The sequence below is a fragment of the Colossoma macropomum genome, unplaced genomic scaffold (genome assembly GCF_904425465.1).
Source record: "Colossoma macropomum unplaced genomic scaffold, Colossoma_macropomum, whole genome shotgun sequence".
Lineage (NCBI taxonomy): Eukaryota > Metazoa > Chordata > Actinopteri > Characiformes > Serrasalmidae > Colossoma > Colossoma macropomum.
The window spans coordinates 20,963,436-20,989,719 of record NW_023494787.1 but is presented as its reverse complement, the minus strand read 5'-3'; the positions used below and the strand labels follow the sequence as shown (position 1 = coordinate 20,989,719).

At 43.6% G+C, this 26,284-nt stretch overlaps 1 protein-coding gene across 11 annotated transcripts in view; it reads right to left on the bottom strand.

The window, feature by feature from the left end:
- Positions 1 to 26,284, bottom strand: part of macf1a (microtubule actin crosslinking factor 1a) — a 177,855-nt gene that overhangs the window by 35,743 nt on the left and 115,828 nt on the right. For all 11 annotated transcript variants that reach the window (XM_036566392.1, XM_036566399.1, XM_036566393.1 and 8 more), the window contains 21 exons: positions 25,463 to 25,630; positions 25,075 to 25,365; positions 23,845 to 23,994; positions 22,762 to 22,995; positions 22,488 to 22,658; positions 21,619 to 21,960; positions 21,269 to 21,460; positions 20,982 to 21,158; positions 20,726 to 20,849; positions 20,428 to 20,627; positions 18,524 to 18,841; positions 18,264 to 18,430; positions 17,312 to 17,468; positions 16,912 to 17,023; positions 16,070 to 16,132; positions 14,750 to 14,988; positions 14,385 to 14,514; positions 13,390 to 13,589; positions 12,692 to 13,199; positions 11,193 to 12,187; positions 9,959 to 10,459 (listed from right to left, as the gene is read on the bottom strand). In XM_036566392.1, coding sequence (XP_036422285.1) covers positions 9,959 to 10,459; positions 11,193 to 12,187; positions 12,692 to 13,199; positions 13,390 to 13,589; positions 14,385 to 14,514; positions 14,750 to 14,988; positions 16,070 to 16,132; positions 16,912 to 17,023; positions 17,312 to 17,468; positions 18,264 to 18,430; positions 18,524 to 18,841; positions 20,428 to 20,627; positions 20,726 to 20,849; positions 20,982 to 21,158; positions 21,269 to 21,460; positions 21,619 to 21,960; positions 22,488 to 22,658; positions 22,762 to 22,995; positions 23,845 to 23,994; positions 25,075 to 25,365; positions 25,463 to 25,630 — 5,439 coding nt within the window. The remainder of the gene's footprint in view (positions 1 to 9,958; positions 10,460 to 11,192; positions 12,188 to 12,691; positions 13,200 to 13,389; positions 13,590 to 14,384; positions 14,515 to 14,749; positions 14,989 to 16,069; positions 16,133 to 16,911; positions 17,024 to 17,311; positions 17,469 to 18,263; positions 18,431 to 18,523; positions 18,842 to 20,427; positions 20,628 to 20,725; positions 20,850 to 20,981; positions 21,159 to 21,268; positions 21,461 to 21,618; positions 21,961 to 22,487; positions 22,659 to 22,761; positions 22,996 to 23,844; positions 23,995 to 25,074; positions 25,366 to 25,462; positions 25,631 to 26,284) is intronic.

The window sequence follows — 26,284 nt, the reverse complement described above, 5'->3', positions numbered from 1 at the left end:
CCAGCAGGTATAGTGACTCCTCTTCAAGGTCACTGTCTTCTCCAAGCAGAGGAGGCAGGGGTGGTAGAATTGGTAAGTTGTGAATTAGTCTTCCTTGGCCTAATGTTCTTTTGGCACCTCCCATACTGCGGGGCCAGGTACGAGCTTTAGTGGGAGGGCAAAACACAGGTTTTGGAGGTATCAGTGGAGCAGTATCCTGATCATGCTCCAGGAGCGGTGAGTCCCGCTCAGAGTCAGATGTTTTAGTTGCAGTTATATCCCAGTGTTGTGGCTGTTCTTCTGAAACACTTCTGACACAAAGTAGGGGAGTCACAGTTGACTTGCTTTTCTCTCTGTTTTTTTCAGATGGTCTCTGAATACAAGGGCTGGGTTGTGGAGAGCTAGTAGTATCCTGCTTGGTTTGTACAAGTGGAAATGTCTGTAATGGTGGCTGTTCTTTGGAAGAGGAAGGCAGAGCAGATGTGGGCTTGATTTGTTTAGGGTGATGAGGGTGCAACTGGGGTGACTGTTTTTGCCTGACTAGAAGGGGTGGATGGGGAGACATGGGGCTTACAGATGGAGTGATGGCTGGAGAGTTGGAAGCAGGAGGGGTTTGATGACCACTAGAGGAGACAGGAGAGGGACTGTAAAGAGGAAGAGGAGGGGTGGATGTGGAAGAGGGTGGGGCAGTCAGTATGGAGGGTAGGGAATGGAGAGGAGAAACTGGAATCCCTGCCCCAGACAAACGCTTCTCTTCTCCCTCTGCAGGTGAAAGTTCTAGCCGCTCAGCAAATTCTGGGTAAGTTGGGGGCATAAATGCTTTCCAGGACCGTCGATTTGGGTTGTCTTTTTTGTCACTGCCATGATGCCGTCTCTTGGTCACTACAGCTGCCCCAACAGCAGCTGAGTTTGATGCAGGAATTACAATGCTAGAGCTAACCGCTCCCACAGATGCCATGCTCTGAGGGTCACTGGTTAATTTCAGAGCATCAAAAATCACTCTTTCATCTAACTTTTTTACCCCTGCATCAGCAGATCCCCCTCGTGCCACAAACACTCCTCCAATGTCAGCTCCTAATGTCCCATTGCTGGAAAGAGTGCTTCCTTCACCTCCTCCAGAGCCCAAGGTGCTTCGAGATGGCTGGCTGATCTTTGAGCCCTGGTCAATCTGCTCATTAATCCGCATGGTGTCATATATGGAGCGCTGCGGCACATAGCAGTCCTCGATGTAGGCCTCCTCATCATCGCCCTTCCCAAGACACCTAGGATTCTGCCGCAAGCAGTCTGGCCTGCTCAGAGGCTTCCCCATCCCGTACTTAAGGGGCCGGGACGGGGCACCCACTATTCCACACACACACAAGCCTCTAATGAGTGTTGGTGTGTTGTAAGAATTACTATTAGCTCAAGTCTTCAAGTCTTAGCTCTCCAGTTATTTATTGAACACTGATCCACAAAATCATCAGGTAAATAAGTTACCATGCTTATGATCCAGGCAAATATCCATTGGTAGGAAAGGATCAGAGTTGTTGACTCCAACAAAGAATGGTGTTACTAACCTCAAGCATATCAGAGGAAATGTCTTAGTCAAATTGATGCACTTTCCTGGCAACATAATCAGTCTTTTTGTTTTGGGGCATGCAGGAAACAAAAGCAGCAGTGACCGTTTTTTTCAGATGTCCAAAGTCCAGGACAGAGTGATAACATAGCATATAGGTAACATCCTTGTTGTTCTGATTTTAATCCAGCAGAGTTCCCCTCCTTCAAAACATGTACAATCTACAGTTATTTCCTAGACTTCCTTTTGACTCTCCCTGTCTCTGCCACAACAGAAAAATCAGAAAGAGGTTCGAGCCACTTAAGCAGTCTCAGAGAGAAGCAGCCAAAGCAGTGCAAAGCTCCTTTTAAGGTGAGAACTCCACACTCTGTTGCATAAAAACACAGCGAGAGAGAAATACAAAACATGTCCATCAAGTAATTTTGTCTCGCATCTTACTGTTCTTCCCAGCACATCTTCATATGCCCTTAAGAATAATCCAGGGAGACGTCAGTTTAACAGAAACATTTTGTTTTTAAAAAAGTTCACAAGGTCACTCAATTGATACCATGAAAACAAGTTTTACAACACCGCAACTCACTCTTCAGACAGTCCCATCATTGTTCTTTATGAACTTCCTTCTCCTCCTTTTAATCCAATAATGAAACATTAATAGGCCATGTCTGGAAATCAGAGTCCCAAATCCTTTATCCTCTTAATTTATCTTCCTTTTGGTAGTAGTAGAGTCTAAGCCCTCTAAATGAATGAAATCCATTATCCTCTTCATGAAATATCCTTTTCATCACACAAGAACAAGAACAAAAACGGGTTGTCATTCTCCTATTCCCTTTTATATTCCTTTCATCTAGCGCTCGAGGGAAAATCTGTGAATCCAAATGGTAGCCATGTCCAGAAGGGTTGAGGTGTGAACGGGTACAAGAGAGAAGGCGAGGGCTTCAGTCCGACACAGCCAGAGAGTCGCGGGACTGTTTCCAGAGGGTAGAGACCCAGACAGAAACCCAAAGCTCCGAATACTGCTTTTCCACTCGTGGCACTCTGCTTCCAAGACAATCCCCAGACATGCTCCTCGTCCTTCTATCTTCCTCTTTCTCCACTCTGCACACAAGAGCACAAGAAGCTCCACGCAAGCCCACAGTTTTTCTCCTTTTCCTTCTTTTTGTGCAGGCTCTCTCTCACTCGCTCACACTCTCTGTTCTCAGGCCACTGCACTGCTGAAATGGTTTGCAGCTGCTAAAAAAATCTCCCACTTTTCCTCTCTCCCTCACTCACTCACTCACTCTCCCTCCCTCTCACTCACATACTCTCACCTCCCTCTCCCTCTTTCTCTCTCTGTTTTTGTTTGAATCCAGCACCGTTTGTTCTGTTTCCTGCTCTGGTATTAAAACACAGGAAGTGCTCCAATCATGCCGGTTTCCTCTTCCAAAAAAACCAACGAGCCAGAGCTGAGAAAGGGAGCTTCAGATAAAGCTATTGGGAGGAGGGGCCACTGTGCCAGAGGGAGTGACTAAACCAGGGATTTGATGTGTTTCTACAAAATCACTGGATAACGGGAGCAGATTGGCTCACACTACAAAACGCATACAGCTTTTTTGTCACAGTTTACCAATGTAGTTACTCTCTATAATCAAAACAGGCACATTCATTACTAGTCGATTCTAGCCAGCAACCCAGACGTGATACTGCCAGGGGGGGGAAAAAGAAAGGACAGAATACACCACCCCTTTGATGCACAAAAAAACAAAACTCTAGGGAAACAAAGAAGACAAAAACAGACACACAAAGTAAGAGAGAACAAAAGTACCTAAGGAAAAAAAAAAAACAGGTAAGGGTGCGTGGAGAGGGTGCTAGCATGAGGGAAATAAAGAGGCTTATCAATCCTGAGTCTTTTCTCCAAAATAAACCACCATACATACATGCAGAAGCAAAAACTCCTCCCCATTTGCTTGCTCCATTCTGTCCCTCCCTCTTTTTTTCCCCCAGACATCCACCCTAAGATTGCATACAACAATGATGGAGGACACACAAAAGTCTGATATTCACAGTCCCCACTTGTGCATTCTCGTCTCCTGCTAGTCTGAAACCCTATCCAGCCATGAACAGAGTGCGTGGGGGGGCTGGGGCCACTGACAAGGGGCTTCGGGATGCTTTACAATGAAAGTGAATAGACACTGAAGTACACTGAGACAGCCAGCAGCAGCAAGTGGAAAAACATTATGACTTTCTTCGTTCTTGTTTTGTCTCCCATCTCAGACCATCCAGTCACTGTTTTATTTCTCTGTTCACTCTTCTTTCTATTTCTCTCTTCCCTTATTCGGGTGTTGCTGCAGTTTGTGTGAGGAGCTCTGGCAGAGAGTAGTCGCTGAACTAACGCATGCCTGCCTACCCTCCCACTCACTCTCTGTTGCTTTCAGTCCGAGACACACATATGCAGGAAGACACATGCGCGCACACACAGTTGCTCTGTGAACTAACACGCTGCCCGTGGCCTGCATGTCAAACAAGCTAAATACACTTTTTTTTACTCTCCCTCACTCTCTCGCTCGCTTTCTTCCTCTCTTGCTCTCCCTCTCTTTCTGTCAGTTGGGTTGCAGCTGTCATGCCTGCTTCCAAGACAAACCTCCCTATAGAAACAAAAGGGGTTTGTCTGTCTCTTGCCCTCGTGTTTGCTCTTCTTTCTTTTCCCCACACTGTCCGCTCTAATTGACCAGATATTCAACAGCCATAAATATCTATCTGTGATTTGATCAAAGAACACAGACTTGCACTCCTGCAAGTTTGAGATCCAGTGATTTGGTATTAACATGATTACGAAGACTGTTTTGAGACAGTTTTTCCTCACAGATTAACCCTAGTCTTGAACCAAAAAGGCCTTCAGCAAAAAAATATCCATTGTTTGATCTAGCGCAATACTGGGTTTCATTTGTATACATCTGGTTCGTTTAACTTTCTTTGTTAAATTAGCTCAAATTCAGTTGTTGACACTATGGCCTGCTGATCCATCCCCCCACTTTTCCTTCCATCAGCCAGTGGCTCATTTGGCCAGTCACAGCTAGTTAAAGAGTCACAGGCCTGACTCAGACAGGAAGAGGGAGGGCTCAAGCCCCAAAATCCCCTGAACACACTATGACTTGCATAGACTGTTGCCAGTTCAGTCGAAACGCTCCATAAAGATTAATAGCCGTTAAGCTGGAGTAAATGGGCGGGGGCAGAGATTGTGACTGACTTTGCAGCACAGTTTGTTTGCTCGAGGACAGCACCTGTTGAGCCTCCATCTCTGTCTCTTCCCCATCCCTTTCTCCTGATCTCCCAGCAAACCCTGTACTTACTTAATTCTGTCAACAAAGAAAAGACACTTTCACATCTTATTATTTCCTTCCCTTTATCTCTCAAAAGCTCTCTGCTTTTTCTCTTTCTGTCCCCGCTTTCTCTTGGTGGTAACTAAGCAGCACAGGCACTCACCCTCCTTCTTTTTCTCGATCTCAGCAGTAGATTTATAATTAACCAGCAGGCTTTACCTGAGCCCCTCAGTGTGTGCATTGTTCTCAGCTGCACCAGACACAAAGAGAGAGCACAACTGGGAGCAAAACAGCACAGCCACAGACTGTTTGCTGCTAACATTAAACTCCTTCAATAAACCACGATGTGAATGAATTAAAACATATAACTCACAACTGAGCTTTTCTGGTATGTTTTTCTAGTCTTTGTATTAAAAAATATGCTCTATATAGGATGGACTTTATCCTTTCTTGTAACTGGTTTAGATCAATATTAAATATTAAGGTTTCCTGACCTGAAGCTTACATAAGCTAGAAAAAGTGTACATACAACGAAAATCACACTTATTATAAAAATGGTTATGATGCTTATTATTTTCACACATCAAGAAGGCCCCCACTGTTTGTGTAAAGTCCCTTATTTATTTCAGTTGGTGAGCTAAAAAGGGAAAAGTGGGCTATGCTATGGAATGCCACAGTAACTCTTAACAGCTGAAACAATACCAGGCAATGGGAGACGCAAAGGAGACCAAGGCATTAGACATACACATATGCGTGCACAGCCACACTCTAACAACAGGAGTTGGCTACAGCTGAGAGTCAATTCAGAGAAATTAAGCCATCAGCTTAAGCTGATTATGCTATCCCAATCTAATCAACCCCTCAGGGTAGAAAAAATAAACTATGAAAATGGGCATAAAAACAAAAATATGTTATGCCATTTCATTGTTAGGTGGTTTATGCTGACGAGGAACTGTAAAGAAAGAATGGAGACCGTATCGCATGGTATCCCAGATCATCAAGAGCCAGTTAACTCATAAATTAGGCAACTTCACTACATGATTTGAATATGCCAGAACTACAACTGACTCATCAGATAGACAAGATGAAGGATTTCACCAGGGAATTCAAAAGTGGGGATATTGCAATATACAATTACTGTTTATCTTGTCACGATCTTCATTAAAGAACCAGAACAGTTCAAGTTCATTACATTCCCACAGGGGAAGAAACATTTCTCAGTAAAAAGCTGTAAACAACTATTTTAAGTAACTGCTAGCCCATGAGAAGTCTGAGTTAAAGGGATGCCCTAGGGGTTTGGGTGGGGGAAGCACTGGCCTTGACACAGCCTTTGGCCTTGTTAGCCTACAGGAACAGACAGAGAAAGCAGAGGTAGACTGACAGGAATAGGGAGGAAAGTATAAAGGTAGAAATGGAAAGTAAGTGTGTAAAGGCAGTGAAGACATTATTTTTCACAAGCTTTACATCACTATTCAAATAAATGAGGTGAAGGTTTGCATTAATATAAACCAATGTGCTTGCAAATAAGTGTATAAAATGATTCTACTATGCTAGTCCTGTAATACTTTGCAGCTTTTAAATATTTAGTATGAACTTAGAAAGCCAAGAGACAGTAAAAAAAACAAATTATTTCTGTCCAGAATAATTAACACAACTATAGACAAAATATGAGAAATTTCCGTAGCATCGAGAATGTTAAAAATATTCAGAATGACACATATCTCAGTGATCAAATCTTGAGGCAGATAACTTGACCAAAAAATATCTGTCAAATCTAAATATCTATTTCTATGATTTATTATTACATATTTTATTACATATTACTGATCATTTTTATCACTTATGCTCCTTAAAATACTTGAATAAAACATCTGAAAATATTTTATGGTGTCTAGTTCATAATGTGCAAATCTACAGTACACAAGTTATTACTGTATACACAACAACAACAACAACAATAATAATAATAATAATAATAATAATCATTCCGACCTTTGGAATGGTATTGTACAGGAAGCAAGGGTGAGGACAGTATGGAGTGCACAGCTTGATTTAGAAGCTATTCCCTCATTCCTCAGCCCTGCCCAGGAATGCCCAGTTGGAGAAGGTCCCCTCTCCCTGCTACTGTCAGGGCCTAAAAGCCCAACCTATCTTCCCTGGGCTCAGCTGCTCCAAGGCGGGGGGATGCAGGGACACACAAGGGAACAGAGGGCACGAGAATTTTAGGGAGACCGCCACACCCTGTGTGTGTGTGTGTGAGTGTATGAGAGTGAGTGTGAGGGGTCGAGGGCAGGGAGACAGCTGAAATTCCAAACGCTCCAAACAGCCTGGAATTAGAAATATCCTCCCACTCAGACCGTATGCACACTCCTAGTACATACACACGCACCTACTGCATCTACATTAGGCCCTGCAGCAGTGTGGTTTAGAGAGAGAGACACACACTGGTATACACATGGAATCTAAAGCACTTAGTCCGGTATAAACATATGTTTAGTCAGGGAGGGAAAACATGTTGGTCCCCTAATCACTATTCCCTACACTGGTAAACTGGCAGAATTATACAGAACACTATTATAGGTAACAGAATTTGGGATTCAAATAAATAACTTTACTAATATTACCCAGGTTTGCTCAACACTCTAAAACAATGGCAGCAGCAGAGCCACATTTCATCGCATATGACAATGCATTATGGGTATTCTGAGACTGCTAGGGTATACCATTTGTATGCTACTTATTGCCCTGTATTGTGGGATAAAAAGTATGCACTAGATATTCTTCTCCATCTTTTCAGAAACCACTACAAAAGGTAAAGTTTCAGATCAAGCTGATGTACATCTCATTGAATTAGGACCCAAGTGTAAATCCCTACACCCTATTTTTCAGTAACTCCCACAGACTTAGTGTGCTCAGTATTTACAAGTTAAACAATAAGAGTGACTAATCCGACACCTTCTTCTTTTTGCCCAGCATGCCGGACTGTTAGCCACCCCCATCACAAAGCCCATGCACACAAACACAAGATCTCTGTCTTTGTCTCTTGCATAAAAACACAGCACAGACACAGACACACACACACGCCTTGCTCATTTGGGTTTATCCTGCCTCCCCCCTCTCTAAACTCAGCAATGACATCATTACTTTGGATTGGATGTCTATGAAATGGAGTCTGGCTTGCAGGAGAGGAGGGGGGAGAGTAGTCCTTTTTCATGGCAGACAGGCACTTTGGCTCTCCAAATTACCTTCACACATTTCATTAGTAAGTGGAATGGGGGACAGGGAAAGGGGAGACGGGATGGGGAATTGAGTTTAAGGGAGTTTGTACAGAGAAAGAGAGAGACTGCGTGTGTAAGAAAAGGGCCGAGAGAGGATGGAAAAACCGTGTAGACAGCCAAGTAGGATGAAAGAAGATCTCAAGCAAGTCTTAGCTAGCATTCTCTTCATCCCCTCTCTTTCTGTCTAATGTGCAAGACCCCATTCCAGAGCTTCCTAAAAATACCCCCATGCACACAGACTGTCTCTCCATGTTCTACATACAGCACTGGCTTAGCCTCCTCACTGACTGCCTTTTCTCCAGTATTGATCCAGCACACAGATGTGCACTGCTACATTCTTTTTTGCTAGGCTTTTTTCTCTCAGGATATTCAGACTTTTGTTGCCCCCCTTTCTTTATTGCTCTCTCGTGCTACACCTCTTTATCCTGCTTTAATACAGCCCTCCAGGCTGCTGTGGGGAGAGACAGAAGGTGGGGGGAGAGGGGCAGCAGTGTGTACTGTAGCTGACCATGTTATTAATAGGGAGGGTAAATCTGAAATCTTAGCAAGACTTTCAAACAAAGACTGGAGGTAGATTGCAGAAAGCAGGACAGTAAAAGGAAGAACAGAAAGAACAATAAATGATGGAAAAAGTAGAAAGAAAACACACACAAGTATACCACAACCAAAGTACAGTCTGCAGTAAAGATAATGTTTACTTCAAAAACGCTCTGTGCAGTTTGAATCATTAACGGGCGAATTTTTCAGATAAGCACGACAAGCTGCCAGCATATTTTGTCCAGAGCCAAGTTGGGCGAGTCAGTGCTAGTCTGATGCGGAGACAGTGGGAGCAGAGACTGTTCCTGTGATTAGTTCTGCTCTCAGATTTAGCTCAGTGTCCATCACCGCAGTGACAAGTCTAATGAGCTCTCATAGCCGGTGCCGAACAGTGGGAGGCAAGAACAGCTACAGGAAAACAGTTCACAGCAAATAAATGCCATGTTAGTGCACAATGCTCCCAATGACAGTGACTCAGCAAGGTAGGCTTTGCAACAAAAATCCCTGATTCATTCTCTCCCACTCTAAGAACCTCGCTCGACCCTGGTCCCACATCATTCATTTCGTATACACCCACAAGTATGCCTCTTCTCTCCCTCCCTCTTTCCCTTTCATTTCACACTCTGGAGGCAAATGAGTAAGAGCAGGAGAGGGAATGATACATCAGACAGACGGACTATAAATTCAACTGCAAGCCAGGGAGAGTGTGGGGAGGTCACCACTGATCAGCCTGGGTTGGAGCAGTTTTCTCAGCAGAGGAGAAAGAGTAACTGCGTCATACTGTTTCTCCCTGCTCCTACTCCTACTCCTACTCCTCCTCCTTCTGTAGAGACGCAGGCTGGGACAAGTGCCCAGATGGGGGCTGACGGCTGGAGCTGATTTAGCGAGTCGAGTTGTGATCCACAGACGCTAATATCGCCTCTTGATGGCCCTCACACACTTGTCTGGCTTTGCTCAGTCTCTCTCACACGTGCACACACAGCCTCTCAATGATCAGCTGCTTGAAGAGACTGTACAGTATAATTTATGCCAAATTACAGGTCTTGTCTGAGTTAGTTTATATTCAAATTACACTGGCGGGTAGAGAAAATCTCTCCAAAGAACCCAAGGTAGCTGAAAGAAAAATCTCACAAAGAGCGACTTTCTAAACAGTCACCAGCTCATACCTCCGCATGAGTCATTAGCAATAGGCTCTTCAGTGCTCAAATGAATTCCAAATATGAATTAGTGTTCCAAGCCACAATTACAGAATCTGTCATCTGATACAAAAACACAGATGCTTTAGCATGACAGAAAGCCTAGTCCCTTCCTACCTTGAACTCCTGAAGCTGTTGTTTGATGACGTCCACTTCTGTTCCCACAACTCCCTGCGCGTTTACTCCTTCCTCTGCCTGGTCCAACAGCCCCTGCAGTTCCATGAGGCGGGCATAGAACTCCCTCACCCGCTCCTCAGCTGCTTCTATGAGAGACAGTCGGCCCTGGCCCCGTTCGGCTAGCTTTGCTGCCTGACGGCTCAACGCCTCTGTCTCCCTTCTGAGGGCCAACAGATCTGGAGAGCTGCCTTCTCTGCGCAGCATGGTGGTGCACTCGCCCCCGTGGCCCTCCAGCTCAGCACGGAGGGTGGCCAGCCGGCCTAGGAAGCCCTTCACTGCCTCGGCCTGCGAGGCCAGGGAGTCCGCATCCCGTCCAACAGGGCTCAGGCTGTCGAGCTCGTCATCCAAGTCAGCCAGTCGAGAGAAGACATCGCGGACGCGGGACTGGACCTCCCCCACACCCTGCAGGCGAGACTCCAAGGACGAGCAGCACTGCTCAATCTATGGAACAGACAGTAAATATTGAAATAGAACTCATAGTTTGACTTCATACAAATAGCTCAACTTCTAAATAAGATGATAGTGTGTTTTGTATTTGTAATAGGTGGAATGATTTGCAAATAGTTTTTGGATAATGTCAATGGACTGAAGGAACTGTTACACCACTATTCAAACATCTTCAGTGTTTTCAATAATGTAAAATCAATTTGGTTACAGTTAAATGTATGATGTTAATATGCTAGTTCTTCACATGATGAGGTTTCAAGTGATGAGTAAGCTAGGAAGCCATTTAAATAAATAAATATCTAGTAATTAAGTTAGAATGAACATTATAAGGTGATCATTTGTAAAATTATGATAAATAGGTGTTCTTATAAACAGTAGGCTATTTACTTTCCTTAGATAAATTCATATTGTTCCCAAAATAATTCAAATACTAAGAAAAACATTGAAAATACCTTCTGGGGTCTCATTTATAATCTATAAATCCAAAATATATAGGTTATTATTGTATAACAATAAATTGGAATGATTACTGCAGCTATAGATATCTGGAAACACACCCCACATTTGGACTGACAGAAAAGAGTTACTGTGTTTTCTTTCGACTCAGACTTGCACATGCTCAGACACAAACAGCACTTAAGACTACATACAGGAGCCTGTCTACTGTCTCAGTTTTGACATACTCTAGAAGTCTGACCTTGTGCAGATCACAATTCACTTTCCTCACCTTATCAGTGACCTCCTCTAATTCTCTCTCTGTGTCACGGACCTGTCGCACCAGTCGCTGTGCTCCCTCTCCGCTCTCCTCTGCTGCCTTTGGCATGTCCTGCACTAGCCCCTGGGCTAGATCCCGCAGATACACCACCTGTGGCTGCAGCGAGTTCAGCATCTCCTGCTGGCTGCGTAGCCGCTCCAGGCTCTTGTTGCTGCAGGCCTGTGGGCCCAGCGCTTCCTGGACCTCCAGCTGATGCTTGGCTGCCTCTAGCCTCCTCTCTACTGCCTGCCTGCCTTCTTCAAATTCCCTCAGTCTGTTGCCCAACTCCTCCAGCTGTGCAGTGCGCCCATGTAATTTCTCGGAGAGGCTATCCACCCTGCGGTTCAACTGGGCTTTCTCGTCCCTCACCTCCTCCTCACCAGTCCTGCTCTGCTCCAGCAACTGGTCTGCTGCTAAATTCAGAGCCTCCAGCAGGGGACGACGGCGATCTAAGTCCAAGCCTAGCTGCTTGGCCTTCTGCAAGGCATCCTCCAGGGCAGCAGCATCGAGAGAGGGCAGGATCTCTGTCTCTCTCTTCTCACACTCAGTCACCCACGGAGCCAGCTCGTCCCGATGTTGCTTATACTGTTCAGCGCGGGACAGTGTCTCTTTCACACGTGCCTGCCTCTCACTAAGGCGCTGATTCAGGCCCTCCCAGTCCTGCCGAAGGGTAGTCAGCCGGGCCTGAAGGGCTGAGCGCTCATCTCCAGTGGGCAGTGATCCCAGGAGAGATGCACCTTCAGCCTGGATGAGCTCGTACGACCCACGCTGTTGTGCAACCCCTCTCAGGAGCTCCTCTTGCTGGGTCAGCAGGGTCTGCAGAGCTTCTGGCTGGCAGGGGAGGGGATCAGACACACTGCCTGTACGCTCACCAGCTTGTCCATCCAACCAGCTACGAAGCTCCTCAAACATCTGCTGGAACTGTTGTGTGCTTGAGAGAGCAGACTGTAGTTGGGACAAGCCATCCGCTGTAGCAGACAGAGAGCAAGAGACAGAGCAAGGTCAACGCATGTTAAGGGATCCATACCATATATTTATATACAAGCAACACATTACAGACCAAATGTTTAGAAGCAACAGTAACTTTTTTCTTAATTTGTTTTGCTCCTGATTGTGCTGCGCAACTTTACTGATAACTACTGATATATCCACCTGATTCTAACAATCAGATGCTCTTGAAGGCTTGATGTTATAAATCAAGTTAAATTAGAGTTAAATTAGGAGACCTATAACACCGTTCCCTGTTGTGTTGTCTTGGCTGTCGCCACAATTGTAAAATATTTCTTAAACTTTTTTCTTAAAAATATCTCTAATTAAACCTTGTTATTCATCATTTATAATGTCACATCAGTTGATGCTTTCTTCTAATTATGCAGCTTTAAATATTTATGAATTGATTACTGTACATTTAGAGCAAGATCTGTCAAAAATTACCAAAGTTACCAAAAATTCAAACCTATATGCTAACTGACCTGCTCTTTCCTCTAGGCTGTTGAGTGGGCCACTGACACTCTCAAGTCTCTTGTGTAGCTCCTCTCGAAGGTAAGGCTCTGCTACAATGGCACTTAGCTCTGCACACAGCTCCTCAGCCTTGGCCAGCTGGCCTTTCCTCTGCTCCAACTCAGCTCGGATCTCCCCTGTCTCCTGCAGCCTGCGGCGCAGGGCCTCAGGCTGGGCGCTCAAGGAGGCCTGGGCATCTAGTCTCTCAGCCAGATCAGCCGCACTCATGGAGAGTTCCCTCAGCAGAGTCTGGAAGCGCTCACTGGTCCCTTGTGCCTGGTCGATCTGCTCTGAGCGTTCAGAGAGCCGAGAAGTCAGATCATCCCACTGCCGGGTGATGTCGGCCAGCTCCTGCTGCACCTCCACCAGGTCATGACCATCCCCGGATCCGTGTTCCCCTGTAGGAGAGAGGATGCCCTCAGCAGCCTGGATCAGCTGGTCAAACTGTGGACGCCGCGTCTCAAACTCACGTAGCATGAACTGGAGAGAGAGAGAGGGAAGGAGAGACAATGGCAGAATTATTGACTAATCAAATTGTGTGAATCAAGCTGTACGATGTCATGCCAACCCCAGTGACTCTCTTCTTTAAACAGCCTACTCTTACCGAGCATTATTAATAGGAGGAAAGAGAATAAACCAATTACACAGAATGTGAGCATTTTTATTATACCTGTACTTGTTGTTTCTGAGTGTTGAGCATGTTTGGGTCAATGCTCAAGGGACCAAGCACACTCATCATCAGCTCCTTCTCTCGCAGCCAGGGACCTAGTTGACCCGCTGCTGATGCAAAGCTGCCCAGCCTGTCAGCACATGTCTCCAATTCGGTCTGCCTCTGAGCTGCAGTCTTATTTGCTTTCTCCCACCGAGAGTCTATAAGCAGGAGCAAATGTGAATGTGGCTGATTAAAACAAACAAAACAACCTGATATAACGCTTCTAGAAACCATAACAGAAGCTCAGCGCTCTGGCACCCTTGGCAACATGAATATTCTGGGGTACCTTGAATGGCAGAGTGTGACTGTAAATAATCATTTTAGATGGAAATACAGCAAGGGCCATGGCGTGTTTAGATATAAGGAGTGTAAGGCAATCACTTCTAATTTAGTCTGCTACTCCACTGCTATCAGAAACAAAAACATGCACAATATCTTAGAAGGAACATGTTTCTGCGTTTAGGGTCTCTCTGTGACATGCAGAGCCAGTCTGGCACCCTCACATAGTTTAAATAAAGCACCAGGTCTGTGGACTGGTTCTGCTTTGAGAATGGTTTTCATCCTTTGAGTCATGGCAGAAATATGACATATTAAGTGGGGACTGAAAGCTCTTCCTGAAGCTCGCTGCATCCTCCAGCCTCCCTCCAGTTCCTCCGACCTACCACGCTTTTGTTTGATGCACCAGAACTACAGCCCCCACACAAGTATTTTTAGTTATTTGGTGCCCCATAAACATGCAGAGAAAGCTTGAAATGTCTTATTTAATGACAACAGGAACATTCAAATAAGCAGAGCTCAGTGTTACACAGGTTTAATTAAGAACCACTGGTCCATTGTTATCATTAATTGATCTCAGTAAACAGTTACTGCGCTGTGGAAAGTCAACCCTTAATAAAACCATTCTTTACCCCTTTCCCCCCATTCTACTGTCCCTACTTGTCTTTTTCACTGACCTATGTCTTTGAGCTGTTGTTTCCAGGTCTCTGCTTCTGGGGAATCTGGGTTTTCTGTTATCAGCTGCTTCAGGGTGTTCTTCAGATCCTCCACCTTCCCAGAATGCTCTGTGAGTTCAGATAGCAAGGCCTGCATGGCAAATATATCATGCAGTCAGATTATTGATTATGCAACCACTTGGAGTGACACCAGCAGGCTAGAAATGCGGTGTTCAGCCCAGTCAAATTACAGTTCTTATCCATGCTTATTTCCTGTGTTTTACAGGAGCCATTGCATAACAACGTCCATGTAAGCATGTAAGTACTTTAGGCAACTGCTGAACTGCAAATACAGATATGTCAAAAACCTAATCCTTGGCATTCACCTTGTTCTCCCGGGCCTGGGCCTGAACCACCTCGGGCCGTGAGGGTGAGGCAGTCTGTCCCCGGGTCAGACTCTGCTCACGAGGGCCCAACCACTGCAGAAGAGTCTCAGTGTCCTGCCTGGCCTTCAGGCGCAGTTCCAGAGACACCTGCTGCCTACCCTGCCTCTCCTGCAGATTCCCACCCAGCTGCTCATACCTGCTGTTCACTTCTGCCACCGCTACCTGGATCTCAGTCAGGTCTGAGAGGAAGAGAGGGGAAGGATAGAAGAGAAATGATGACAGAATTATACTGTACAGACAGATGAATGCATAAGGGGAAAAGTAACAACAGTGTTCTTCTGTAGGGACAGAACCCGATCTGAAACATCGTTATTTGTAACATCAAGCCTGAGCCAATTTCAAACCTTTCTTAAGACAATTTTATCCCACTGCACTCTGTTACACCACTGCCAGAGGTGAAAAATGGACATTATATACAAATCGCAGCAATGAGTCACATTGCCAGAAGTTAACAAGTGGTTCAAATGTCTGCAGTGTGGAACTACTTTAAGGTAGGAAATGAACACAGCCCAACAGCCACTTGTAAAATCTGCACTGTCAATGTCAAAACCTGGTTAAATTAGCCAATATCGAAGTGTGGTTATGACACGCTTGGCAATATGACTAACAGCACATTCACAACTGGAAAAAGGAAAAAGGAAGCTTTAGCTCAAGTTTGACAAATCTGAAAAATGAAAGTAGACTATTCAAGACACTGAACATGGTCATTTTAAAAAAGCAGCCCAAAAGACAAAACTTATCAGCATGACACACTGTGCACATAACTAAATACTTTACTGTAGTATTTTAAAGTAATAGGTAGGCTAGCATATCTTACCTAAACTAAGTTGATTTCTAACTTGTATTTAACTGTATTTTAAGTGTGCACTGTAAACTATTATCTACAAAAACACAAACATAAAATCAAGACTCAGTATTTGCAGACATTTCATATTAAATAACAAAAAAAAACATTCACTGGGACATCCCTTTCCTACTTTATCTTCTACACAATGGAGATGCTGCCTTGGGAGTCCAGGGGCTCCACAATAGACTTTTTTATAACTACAAATAAGCTAAATGTGTACAAACAAAAGCTGACGCACAGCATTCCAAGCACACTGTGAAAGCAGACTGACAGAAGAAGGAAAGGGGCAATGCACTGCATGATGAATCACAGAATGGTGGTGAATGAAAGAATGGGAATGTGATGGATGTGAAGTGCCCTGCAGCACGGGGCATTCCGTTATGCTCAGTGACTGAGGGCTTGAGGGAGCTCACCTTTGCAGGTGTGAATGCCATTGACACTGCTGGAGCTGCCGGCACCATTGAGCTGGGAAACACCTGGGAGAGAGGCACACACTCAGACACCACTGCTATACACACATGCGTGAACACAACAAACACATAAGCACACATAGACATCTGACCTCTATACAGACAAAAGCTCACATGGGCAAAACATAAAGGACACTCAAGCAGACATATACACTTATCTTAATGTAAAGAGAACATGTTTTCATATGGATTTATACCTTCTGAATATAAATAACACCCCTGACTAACATTAGAGGTGTAAGAGGTGACTGACTACAGTTAGAGGTGAAACGGTTCACCCCTTTCACAGTTCATTTCATCCTTGATTTCTATGCCACAGAAAGGTTTGTATCACGGTTCAGCCCTAAAAAAAATGCAACCAACTTTTAACCTCTTTTTTTCCTGTTTTTCACACAAGTTTAATCCAAGATATGCAAATAGAAAACATAAGTCTTTTCAAAAGGAGGATGAACTAAACTACATTTAAAAGTTGCAAAACAAAGTGCAAACTCAAAAACAACTAAAATTAATTTAAACATCAACAAGTAGAACAAAACATCAAATGGAATAAAAAAAATCGTAAGCACCAAGTATTAAAGCAACTGTACCAATCAGCATATATAAAAAATGTAAACAGCAAGCAAATTAAATGTAAACATCAAATGAAATAACTCTAACCATCACTCAGCTTTTAAGTTTTCCTTTTATCAAGATAGTGTTTGCATTTTTTGCATGTGTATGGAACATGTTTACTGAAATGCAGTGCTTAGAATTTCATACAGTCTTTGCAACTTTTGTACTCTTACCAGTATTGTTGCGTGAAGCTGTGATATCGATGATCAGACTCTCTAGTTCTGAACTGCTCTTGTTCAGCTCCTGAACCCGGCTGCTCTGGGATTCCCATTCACTCAGCAGGTCCTAAGAGATAGTTATAAGCAGCTTTTGAGATTGCAACATGCAGGACACAGCTCAGAGCTGTTTTCAGTTGGATAACATAGTGGATAATTCCATTGCCCCTCACACAACAGGTCTGACGCCCTAGTCTATGCCAATAAGATACATTACACACTGCACCTACTAGGCAAGACTTCTAGTGACACATTAATGCAACCATTCTAAGTAAATCTGGTTAAGAATTTCTGCTAAACATATACACTGTAAAAGGAAAATATGACAGAATATGACATACTGCAGACACACACATACCTTGAGCTGCTGCACCCTTCTCTGAAGGCCATCGGTGTTCAGGCTTGGCTCTTTAGCAGGCAGCTGCTCCTGCACTGTCTGCAGCCACCTGAGGAGGGAGCCAGACAGTGAGCGGAACTCTGAGAGTTGCAGCTCACAGCTCTGGATGGCACTCAACCTGCAGAAGAGACAATAAATAATGAAACATGGCAATTTAAAGCAAGCATGAACTACACTAGTGCTAATGTAGAATCACTTTCATTTGAAATATCTAATTCTAAAGCCTTTCTTTTACAACTGTCTCCCAAACCACGGCTTTAAAACCTCCCAATGTAGTTGGCTGGGCTTCATCAGTCTTGCACTTCTGCCATTAGAGAATGGCTACACATGCAAGTATTTTAAGTGATTGCGACAGCCCAGGCCTTTGTGAAGGACATTTAACAGAACCAAGCTCCCATGTAGCCTCTTACACAGACAGCACGCCTACTCTACAGTTATCCAGAGCAAAGGTGAAGGAGCATTTACACAAACAGGCTGCATAACTATAATTTCATTTCTCATATGACAAAACTGTCATTAAACTCGGCATGGGGAGTTGGTTGAAACAAAGCCTTGTCTATTTTGGCATTTCAGACATAAAAACCTCCAGAAAAGCATCCTGAATGGAAAGTGATGTCCAGTATGATGCTAGGCACTCAAAGTAAAACAACCACACGTTTTATTGCCTCTGTGTGGAGACTGGCATCACTTTTATGAGGTTAACGGGCTTGACATGTATGTGACAAGCGGAAGACCGTGGCTGTCCAGGTGTCACATTTCATCAGGAAACTGTGAAGGAATATAACCGAAAACTAATTCGGTTTTCGGATTTCCTAATACAACAACATCTCTAGTGCCCTTATAAGGTGCTAACTAAGAGAGGATACAGGAGAGGACAGGTGAGAGCGCCCCCATCCCAGTGTCCAGCACTCACTTCTCATTGACACTGGCTTCTAGTTTGGCAAACTCCTCAGACACCTCTTTGGTTGAGTCCAGAAGGCTGTGTGCACTGGCAAGTACCCTAGACTGGCTCAGGTCTGTACCAAGCTCCACAAATGACTTCAGCTGACTTGCTTCCTGTGAAAGCTCTGATTTCACCTCCTAAAATGAAAACATGATAAGATAAATGTGTAAGTTCTTAAGCGACATTTAAATTCAGTTTCATGGCTGCTGTCTGTAGATGATTTCCATTACCTCTACAGTGTGTCTATAGTCCTCTATGCTATGCTCTGGCTGGCCCCCTAGACTCAGCGCTCTCTCTCGGCTCTGTGTGAAGCTGTGGAGGTCCATGCTCAAACGCTCAAAGCTCTCCAGCTTGGGCAGAACTCCCCGCAGTTCTGCCTCATTCTCAGCCTGCTTGGTCTGGGCTGTTGTGTAGCGCTGTGTAAGGTCCTGCAGTGCCCCCTGCAGTCCAGAGACTGTTGATGCATCCGCAGATTTCACGAGCTTGGACACAGAGTCACGAGTAGCATCTACGCTGCCTTGCCGTGATAACAACTCCTGCCGCAGTTTCTGAAAACATCATGAGAGAAAGATCATGAAAAGATCCTGAGGAAAAAAAATGATTATGAAATTATACACATAACTTGTTTAATCTTTGATTCTCTAAATTCCCTTACGTAATTAGCACAATTTGAGGTGTTAAAGCACTAATTTGGTGTAAAATTAAATGTTGAAAGTGTTTTCCTCATTATCATCATCTTAAACTAGGGTCATGGTTGCAATGGGGAAAGCAGAAAAGCCCACACAATACTGGCCCGCACAACTTTCTCCAGCTTATTCTAAGGGATCCCGAGCCACTCCCAATCCCTCCAGCAGGTCCTAGGGATGACCTCAGGGTGTAGTGCCAGAGGGCTGTGCATGGTAAACCTCCAAAGGAAGGCAGCCAGGGGGCATCCGGTTCAGATGCCCGAACCACCTCAACTGGCTCCTTTCAGTAGTGCCTCTACTTTGAGCTCCTTCTGGATGACTGAGCTCCTCAACCTATCAAGCATAGTGTAGCCCACCACCCTGCGATGCACGTTCATTTCTGCTGCTTGCATTCGCAATCTCATTCTTTCGGTCATTAACCAAAGCTCATGACCATAGGTGAGATTGGGAATGCAGACCAACCAGTAAACAGAGAGCTTTGCCTTATGGCTCATCTCCCTCTTCACCATTACAGTTCAGTACAGCCACCGCATTAAACGGCTGATATGCGGATCAGCATGTCTGAGTCCATGGTTCTCGCTCGGAAAACAGTTTTCCCTTTACGTGAAATGCAAAGGGCATACTGGTACCTAATGGATAAAATTACGCTGCATGCCCAAAATCGGTAGTAGCAGGCGTCTTGAAGCTAGGGCTAGTCGATGTACTGATATTTATGATATATTTCAGATTTTATTTGAGCTACAAAGATAAAGCTGTGATTATAAAGTGCCTCTTTAAGAGGAGTTCATGCACACTTCATGCAGATTTCAGTTGGGTTTCCTGAAGACCACAGCAACCACATAGCCCCTCTTGTATGAGAGTATTAGACAGTTAAGCTCAATTAACAAAATGGAAATCTGAAGCAACATGTATCATGTTAAGAAGGTGAGTACCATTTAATTACATTACCATTATTATACCTAATAAATGGCTGTTCAGTCCAACGTATGATTTCCAATGGATAAAACACCCTTTAAAGCCATTTCAGAAAAAAAGCATGAATATCAAGACATATATGTAGTTTACTGGCAACACGCTGAAAAAAGATATAAGTTTTTAACCAAGATCATTTACGTTTTAATTCTGAAGCTGTACTTGTGTCCATTTTTATACAACATAATCCACATAAGTCCATTTTAGATTCTTCAATAATTTGATATTTGAAGCAAGCATGTCATGACATGCAGTTTGTGCAGTGCAAATGCTAATTTGTGGTATATGGGCTTCAATTACTTCTTAGCTACATTAACCTTGTAGCTCCAATGCACAGCTAAAGAAAAAAACTTCAGACACCAAATATGCCTTTGCTAATGGCCTACATCTGCGGTAAGAGAAAGTTGAAATGTTGCCTAAACTGAAATTTTGTTAACTATCCATTTAAACGTAGCACAGCCAGGTTAATATGGTACCTGATTTTGGGTGAGGGCATCCTGCACTGCTTGGGCAGTAGGCTGTACCGGCCCAGGAGTTAATGCTAGGCCATCCAGCCAGCCCAGCAAAGCTTTGAGCCCCTCTTGAACGCTGACAGACTGAGCAACAGCAGTCTGGAGTTGCTCAGCCCGCTGAGAGACACGCTCTGACAGAGCTCCAAGCCGACTCTCAAGCGCATCTGAAATGGGTACCAAGAGAATTACAAAACATGAATATCATAATATTCATTTTTCAAAAGAAATAAAATTAAAACAAACAGGGCAGACATGTAGCTACCTGTGGTAGTGCTGATGTCTGTTGCTTTGAGAGTGGGAGACTCATGGGTACTGGTGAGCACTTTCCCTGCTTTCTTCACCTTCTCCAGCTGCATTGAGCGCTCCGCCAGCTCATCCTGTAGATGCTGATATTCGATAAAAAGGTTTAGAAACAGTCAGAACTTTTAATAAAATTAGAATTTTTTTTTCTATTGCCGCTCCCTGTACTCAGTTCAGGGAAAAATGTCCTTCATTTCATTTCAAAGAGCCACTCTCACCTTTACAGCATTCAGTGTATTCTGTAGTGTCTGTGTATCAGTCTTCTCTCCACTGGGTTTAAATATGCTCTGGTTTTGCTCCTGAGCATTCAACCATGAGTCCAGAGCACTAGCCTCATCCTGGTACTGTTGGTACCGATCCAGTAGAGTGGAGAGATGGGTACCAAGATTTACAGACTGCAACAAGAAGAAAGAGGGTCAAATAAATTAATGAATAATCTCATGAAGAGGCTGAAAAGAAAGTGTGGATAAAAAAAAATATTTAACTGACAACCTTTTTTGCCTACCTTGTTTTGCAGTGAACTGTAGCGATGTGTGGCATCTTGTAGCTTGTCGTTCACCAGCTGCCTTATGTCCTCCAGTGCTGGGTCAGTGCCACCCATCCTCTCTAAAGCCCCTTGAACAGAGTCCAGGACCTTCTGACCAGAGATGGACACGAAGCGCAAGTCTGCCTTATGGCAGATCACATCTTCTGCCAGCTAAAAACATTGCAAATCAAAGACTGTTAGAAACAAGTATTTTTTTACCAGAGGGGGGGGGGCAAAAAGTAGGTACAAAAAAGTACAGGGAATAGTGGTGTGATGAATCCACACTGATTTTATATGTTTATAATTCCATTTCACTTCTAGATGATTACCTTTTTGTGCTCTTCTAGTCTGCCTCTCAGAGCCTGCGCATCAGCTTCTCCCTGCCCCAAGGAAGAGAGACCCTGCTCACTCTGCTCCAGCCATGTCCCTAGGGTCCCATGCTCTTGGAGGAACTTGGTGAGGTCATCTCGGAGGGATTCTGTCCGCCTCAATTTTTCCTGGCAACTCTGGAGGCACTCCTGGTGTTGGCTCTGTAGCTGGTCTAGCCTGACACGCAGACGCTGCTTCTCCTCTAGGGGCACACTGGAGTCAGGCTGTTCCAGCAAACACCGTGTGGACTGGGCCACTTGTAGGAGGTGAGCCTGCTGGGTTTGTAAATGCTTCAGCTCAGCCTGGAACAATAAGCACAGTAAAAATATCAGACATCACATTAACACTGACTAAGATCTTTGGAAAAACTACACATATTTGTGACATGTTCTGTCACTTCTTTGGAAGTCACAATGACTTGTGTAGAAACCAGATTCTAGGTCAAAAACTTTTGTGGACTGTTCTGGGAGTCTTATTGGTTTTGCATCACACTCAGCTTTCATACTCTGTAAATAATATTGTGAAATTCAAACAAAAAATAGACTGCAAGCTCTCAAATCTAGGATATATCTTACAAATCTTAAAATCACATGCACATGCTACTTTTGAGAGAAAGCTGCTTCAAGTCAGTTGTGCATTATGTCTCTCTCTCTCTCTCTCTCTCTCTCTTTACCCCTCATCACTCTCCTCGTTTATTACAAGTTGAGGCAGAAACCCTTAAACCTTTTTAGCGTTCCTCTTTCAGCAGTGTATAAAACTCAAATTGTAGTAGGCTCAGAGTGACTCAAAATGATGGAACACATCACTACTTTAAGAGTTCATTTCTGACCTTCAGCATGTCACTGTGCAAATTCAGAGCGCCCTCTGGTGCGAAAGCAAAGGGACTATCTGGAACAGTTTCCCCAAGAGACTTCCTCTTGGACGTGTCCAATGATGACAACTCTTCAAGAAGCATGTCTATTTTTCCCTGAGTCTCCTGTAGCTCCTCCTCTGCTTTAGCCTTCCAAGGACGAGAAAGAACACAGAAATATACAGTTTTAGGTGGTGCTTAGAGAAGGAAATCAAACAATGACAGCCAAGGAAATATTATATGAGGTTATTACCTTCTGTGTGTTTTGCTGGAGTGTTGTGCTGATGGCTGTGTCCAGTTGTGCCAGTGAGGACTGGGCTGTTTCTGTGAGGGTGCTGTATTGCTCCTTTAAGCGTGATAGCGTCTGCTGCAAATTGGCCCGCTCTCCTTGGCTCAGATCATCACCATGTTCAGCCAGGACATCTTCCACTGACCGTATTGTCTCCATCACTACATCACCTTTGGCTTGAAGATCCTTCTGCACCTCCTAAAGGTATGTTTGGAATTGATGTTTTCAATAATATAAGTCCAATTTACTTGTAAATACATTTATAAAATTATTCTAACACATTAGAATTCAAATAATTAGTAAGAAGGTAGGAAACTGTAAAGATAATTATGAATGTTTAAATTATAAACATTTACAAAATGTAGTTGTGAAGCTGTAAATGATTCTAAAACGAATTGGTATGAATAAAGAAGTTAGAATAAAATTCAAAATGTCTTGTATTTCAAATGTGATGATTAAATCCTGAGGCACATAACTTGTCACAAAATTACTGTACACAGGTTATTACTAAGGGTGTAAAAATGCATCAAGGCATCAGGATGCACTGATCTGAAGGCACCAAAATAAGCTGAATCAATTAGAATGTAACAATTGAATATAATAATATTAAAAAAAGTCTGTGTTGGGGTTCTGGCAAAAACAAACGTCAACTAAAACCAGATCCCTCTTCTATTTTCAGTAACAGGTCTGTTCACTCACAGAGGACTGTGTAGCAAAGGTAAGCAGGCCTAGGGGCAGTACACGCCAGAGAAGCAGAGGCCAAAAGTTTGGCAGTCATTGCTAACATTAGCTCTTCAGCATCTAACAACTGTAGTTGTCTAGCATCCAGTCATGGCAGGCCTTAATCACAGAATTTGCTAGCCAAAATGTTTTCAAAAAACATTGGAGCAAAAATTCTAGAAAGTTTGATTTTATTAAAATGATGTGATGCCTAAGCAGTATTTTCTCTTTGTCTTATTACTGATTATGAGGAAACCAGCAAGCTGCATATTTAAATTGTATAAGGTATAATTTTATATAAAACAAACAACCAGATTAGTATTTCACCTTAAGCTCACTCTGTTTCTGCTGAAGCATGCCCACATCACCCGAATCGGCTCCTGTTCTCTGACTGGCCAGCAGACCAGCTGCACCAGCCAGCCACATGGTGAGGCCTTCAAGTTTCTGCGAGCATTCTTCCTTCTGCCGCTGCACCACCTAAATCCCCACATACAACAAATGAGAGAAAGCGAAAAAAAGTGGATAGAAAGGGAAGGAAATAGAGAAATGTCATCTTAGTTTTGGAAATATAAATGAAAATATGTTCTCTCCTCCCTACCACTGTCATGGCTTATTTTCAACCTCTTTTTCAACCAAAACTGACAGACTAAGCACACACCATTTTTTGACACAACACATATGTACTGTTTGAGCAAGATGTGTCCAGAGCATTTACACAAGCAGATAAAAATCCTGACAAAAAGGTCAGTCAAGCAGGAAAAAAAAGGTTTTAGATTAACACAAACATGTTTTGTCAGTCAGCTATTTTCCTTTTTCTTTAAAGCAATAAAGAAAAAGGAAAAAATAAGCTTTCTAATTATTAAAAAAGGCCATGTTTAAATCTCTAGCCTTTTCCAAGGTGGCATAAGCGCTTGTCCTCTGTGGCAATCTGTAAGAGCAAGGCAGACAGTTAATACACATGTTATATCCACACACATGCATCAAGCAAAACAGACTTTAGCAGTTGGCTGAGTAAGCTGTAAAACAGATGTCCAATCTTATCCGCAAAACGCCAGTGTGGCTGCAGGTTTTCACTCAAAATGAGCTGGAGCTCAGGTGGAGCACACCTGATTCCACTTGTTTACTCTGGTTTCAGTCTTCAAACTGCTGTTCATGTGGACTCCTGCTTTCCTGGAATGAAAACCTGCAATCACACTGGCCCTTTGTGGATAAGACTGGACACACTTGCTGTAGAACAAGCTGTAGAAGCACTATGGAGATAAGCAATACTAGCACTGCAAAACTGATAGAATGAAATAAAATGGCTTCTTTGATTGAGTTAAAAACAGCAATTTTGTGCATGTGACAAGGATCATTAACATATACTTAATCACTAATTTTTACTGCAAATTGTTATAACCTGTTGACAAGTTACTATAATTTTAACCTATATCAGATTTAATTAACAGATTATATCTCTGTGAAGCAGTTACTGCCAGTGAATCAATGAGCAAAGCAAAACTGCATACTGCTGTTATTATTGTATTAGGCATGAACACTGAACCAGCATTTGCAAACCTCTTTCTTCATAGCAGTCTGTTTCTCTTTCTCCCTCTCTCTTTCCTCCTGTTCTCTCTCTTTCTGTTCACGCTCCTCCTCTCTGGCTTGCTGGACTGAAAGGGCTTCGGCCCTGGCATGAGCGCGGCCTGTGGCCTGGTGAAAGGCCCTCTGCAGCTGCTGCAGCTTCCTCAACAGATGTCTGCTCTGCTCTGGTTCTAGATCCTGTGCACGCTCTGAGATAAACACCTGGATGTCAAATGCCACAGTGCTCACATCACTGGAGCGTGCTGTGAGATGCTCTTCTAACTCCTGGAAGTGAAAAACACATGATAAAAACTTACACAAAAAGAGTCCATCATTAAAATGCAAACCACGTTGCAAATGGAGCCCCGTAAGTGTATTTTACCTTGCATTGCTGCAGTCTTTGAGCAAGTTGCACTAATGTCCTGCTCTCGTTCTCTCTCATCTTTTCTTCCTTTGTATGTTGCTCCATCTGAGCTTCAGTCTGCTTAAGCCAGGCAAGAAGATTGTCCACTTGGCCACCCAAAGATTGCAGTTCACTACTCACGGCCACCTGAGACAAAGCAGATAATTTTCAGATGTTGACACACTGTAATCGGTGAGTTTTTTTGTGAGTGTACTTTAAAGGAGACATCGTAAACAAAACCATTTTCCTGCCAGCTCACATATACATTACTTAATGTATCTGCCATCTGAGATATTGTGAAATGTGAAGTGACTACTGCTATAGTGTATTTCCTTTTTGGGGAAAACATGTTTTTACAAAGCCAGCACAGCTAGACATGCAAACAGCTTCCCTCCAGAGCTGTAGCACTTATTAACTGCAGTAGGCACCTTGCATTTTAAACTTAAACTAAACAGAACCTAAAACTCCCTAAATGCATATTGAATAACTCCTCTGTACCATAATGTTGTACAATGTTCATTTTTACAAATGCTCATGTCATTCTGCAACATACTGTAGATCATCAGACCCTGCACATGCATACACATTCAGATATTCATGTCTTTTAGCTCTGTTCACTCTGGCTCATTTGTATCTACTGTTCTTTATTCTATTTTTATTTTATTTGTTGCTTAGTTGAATGTCATATTGCTGGACAGTGTAGCGGGCCAGACTAGAAGAGGCAGTTTCGCTCACTCGTTGACGACTTTGTTGGAATGCACATGCTCGAGGATTGCAACTAGCCCTCGGTAGGTGATGGTA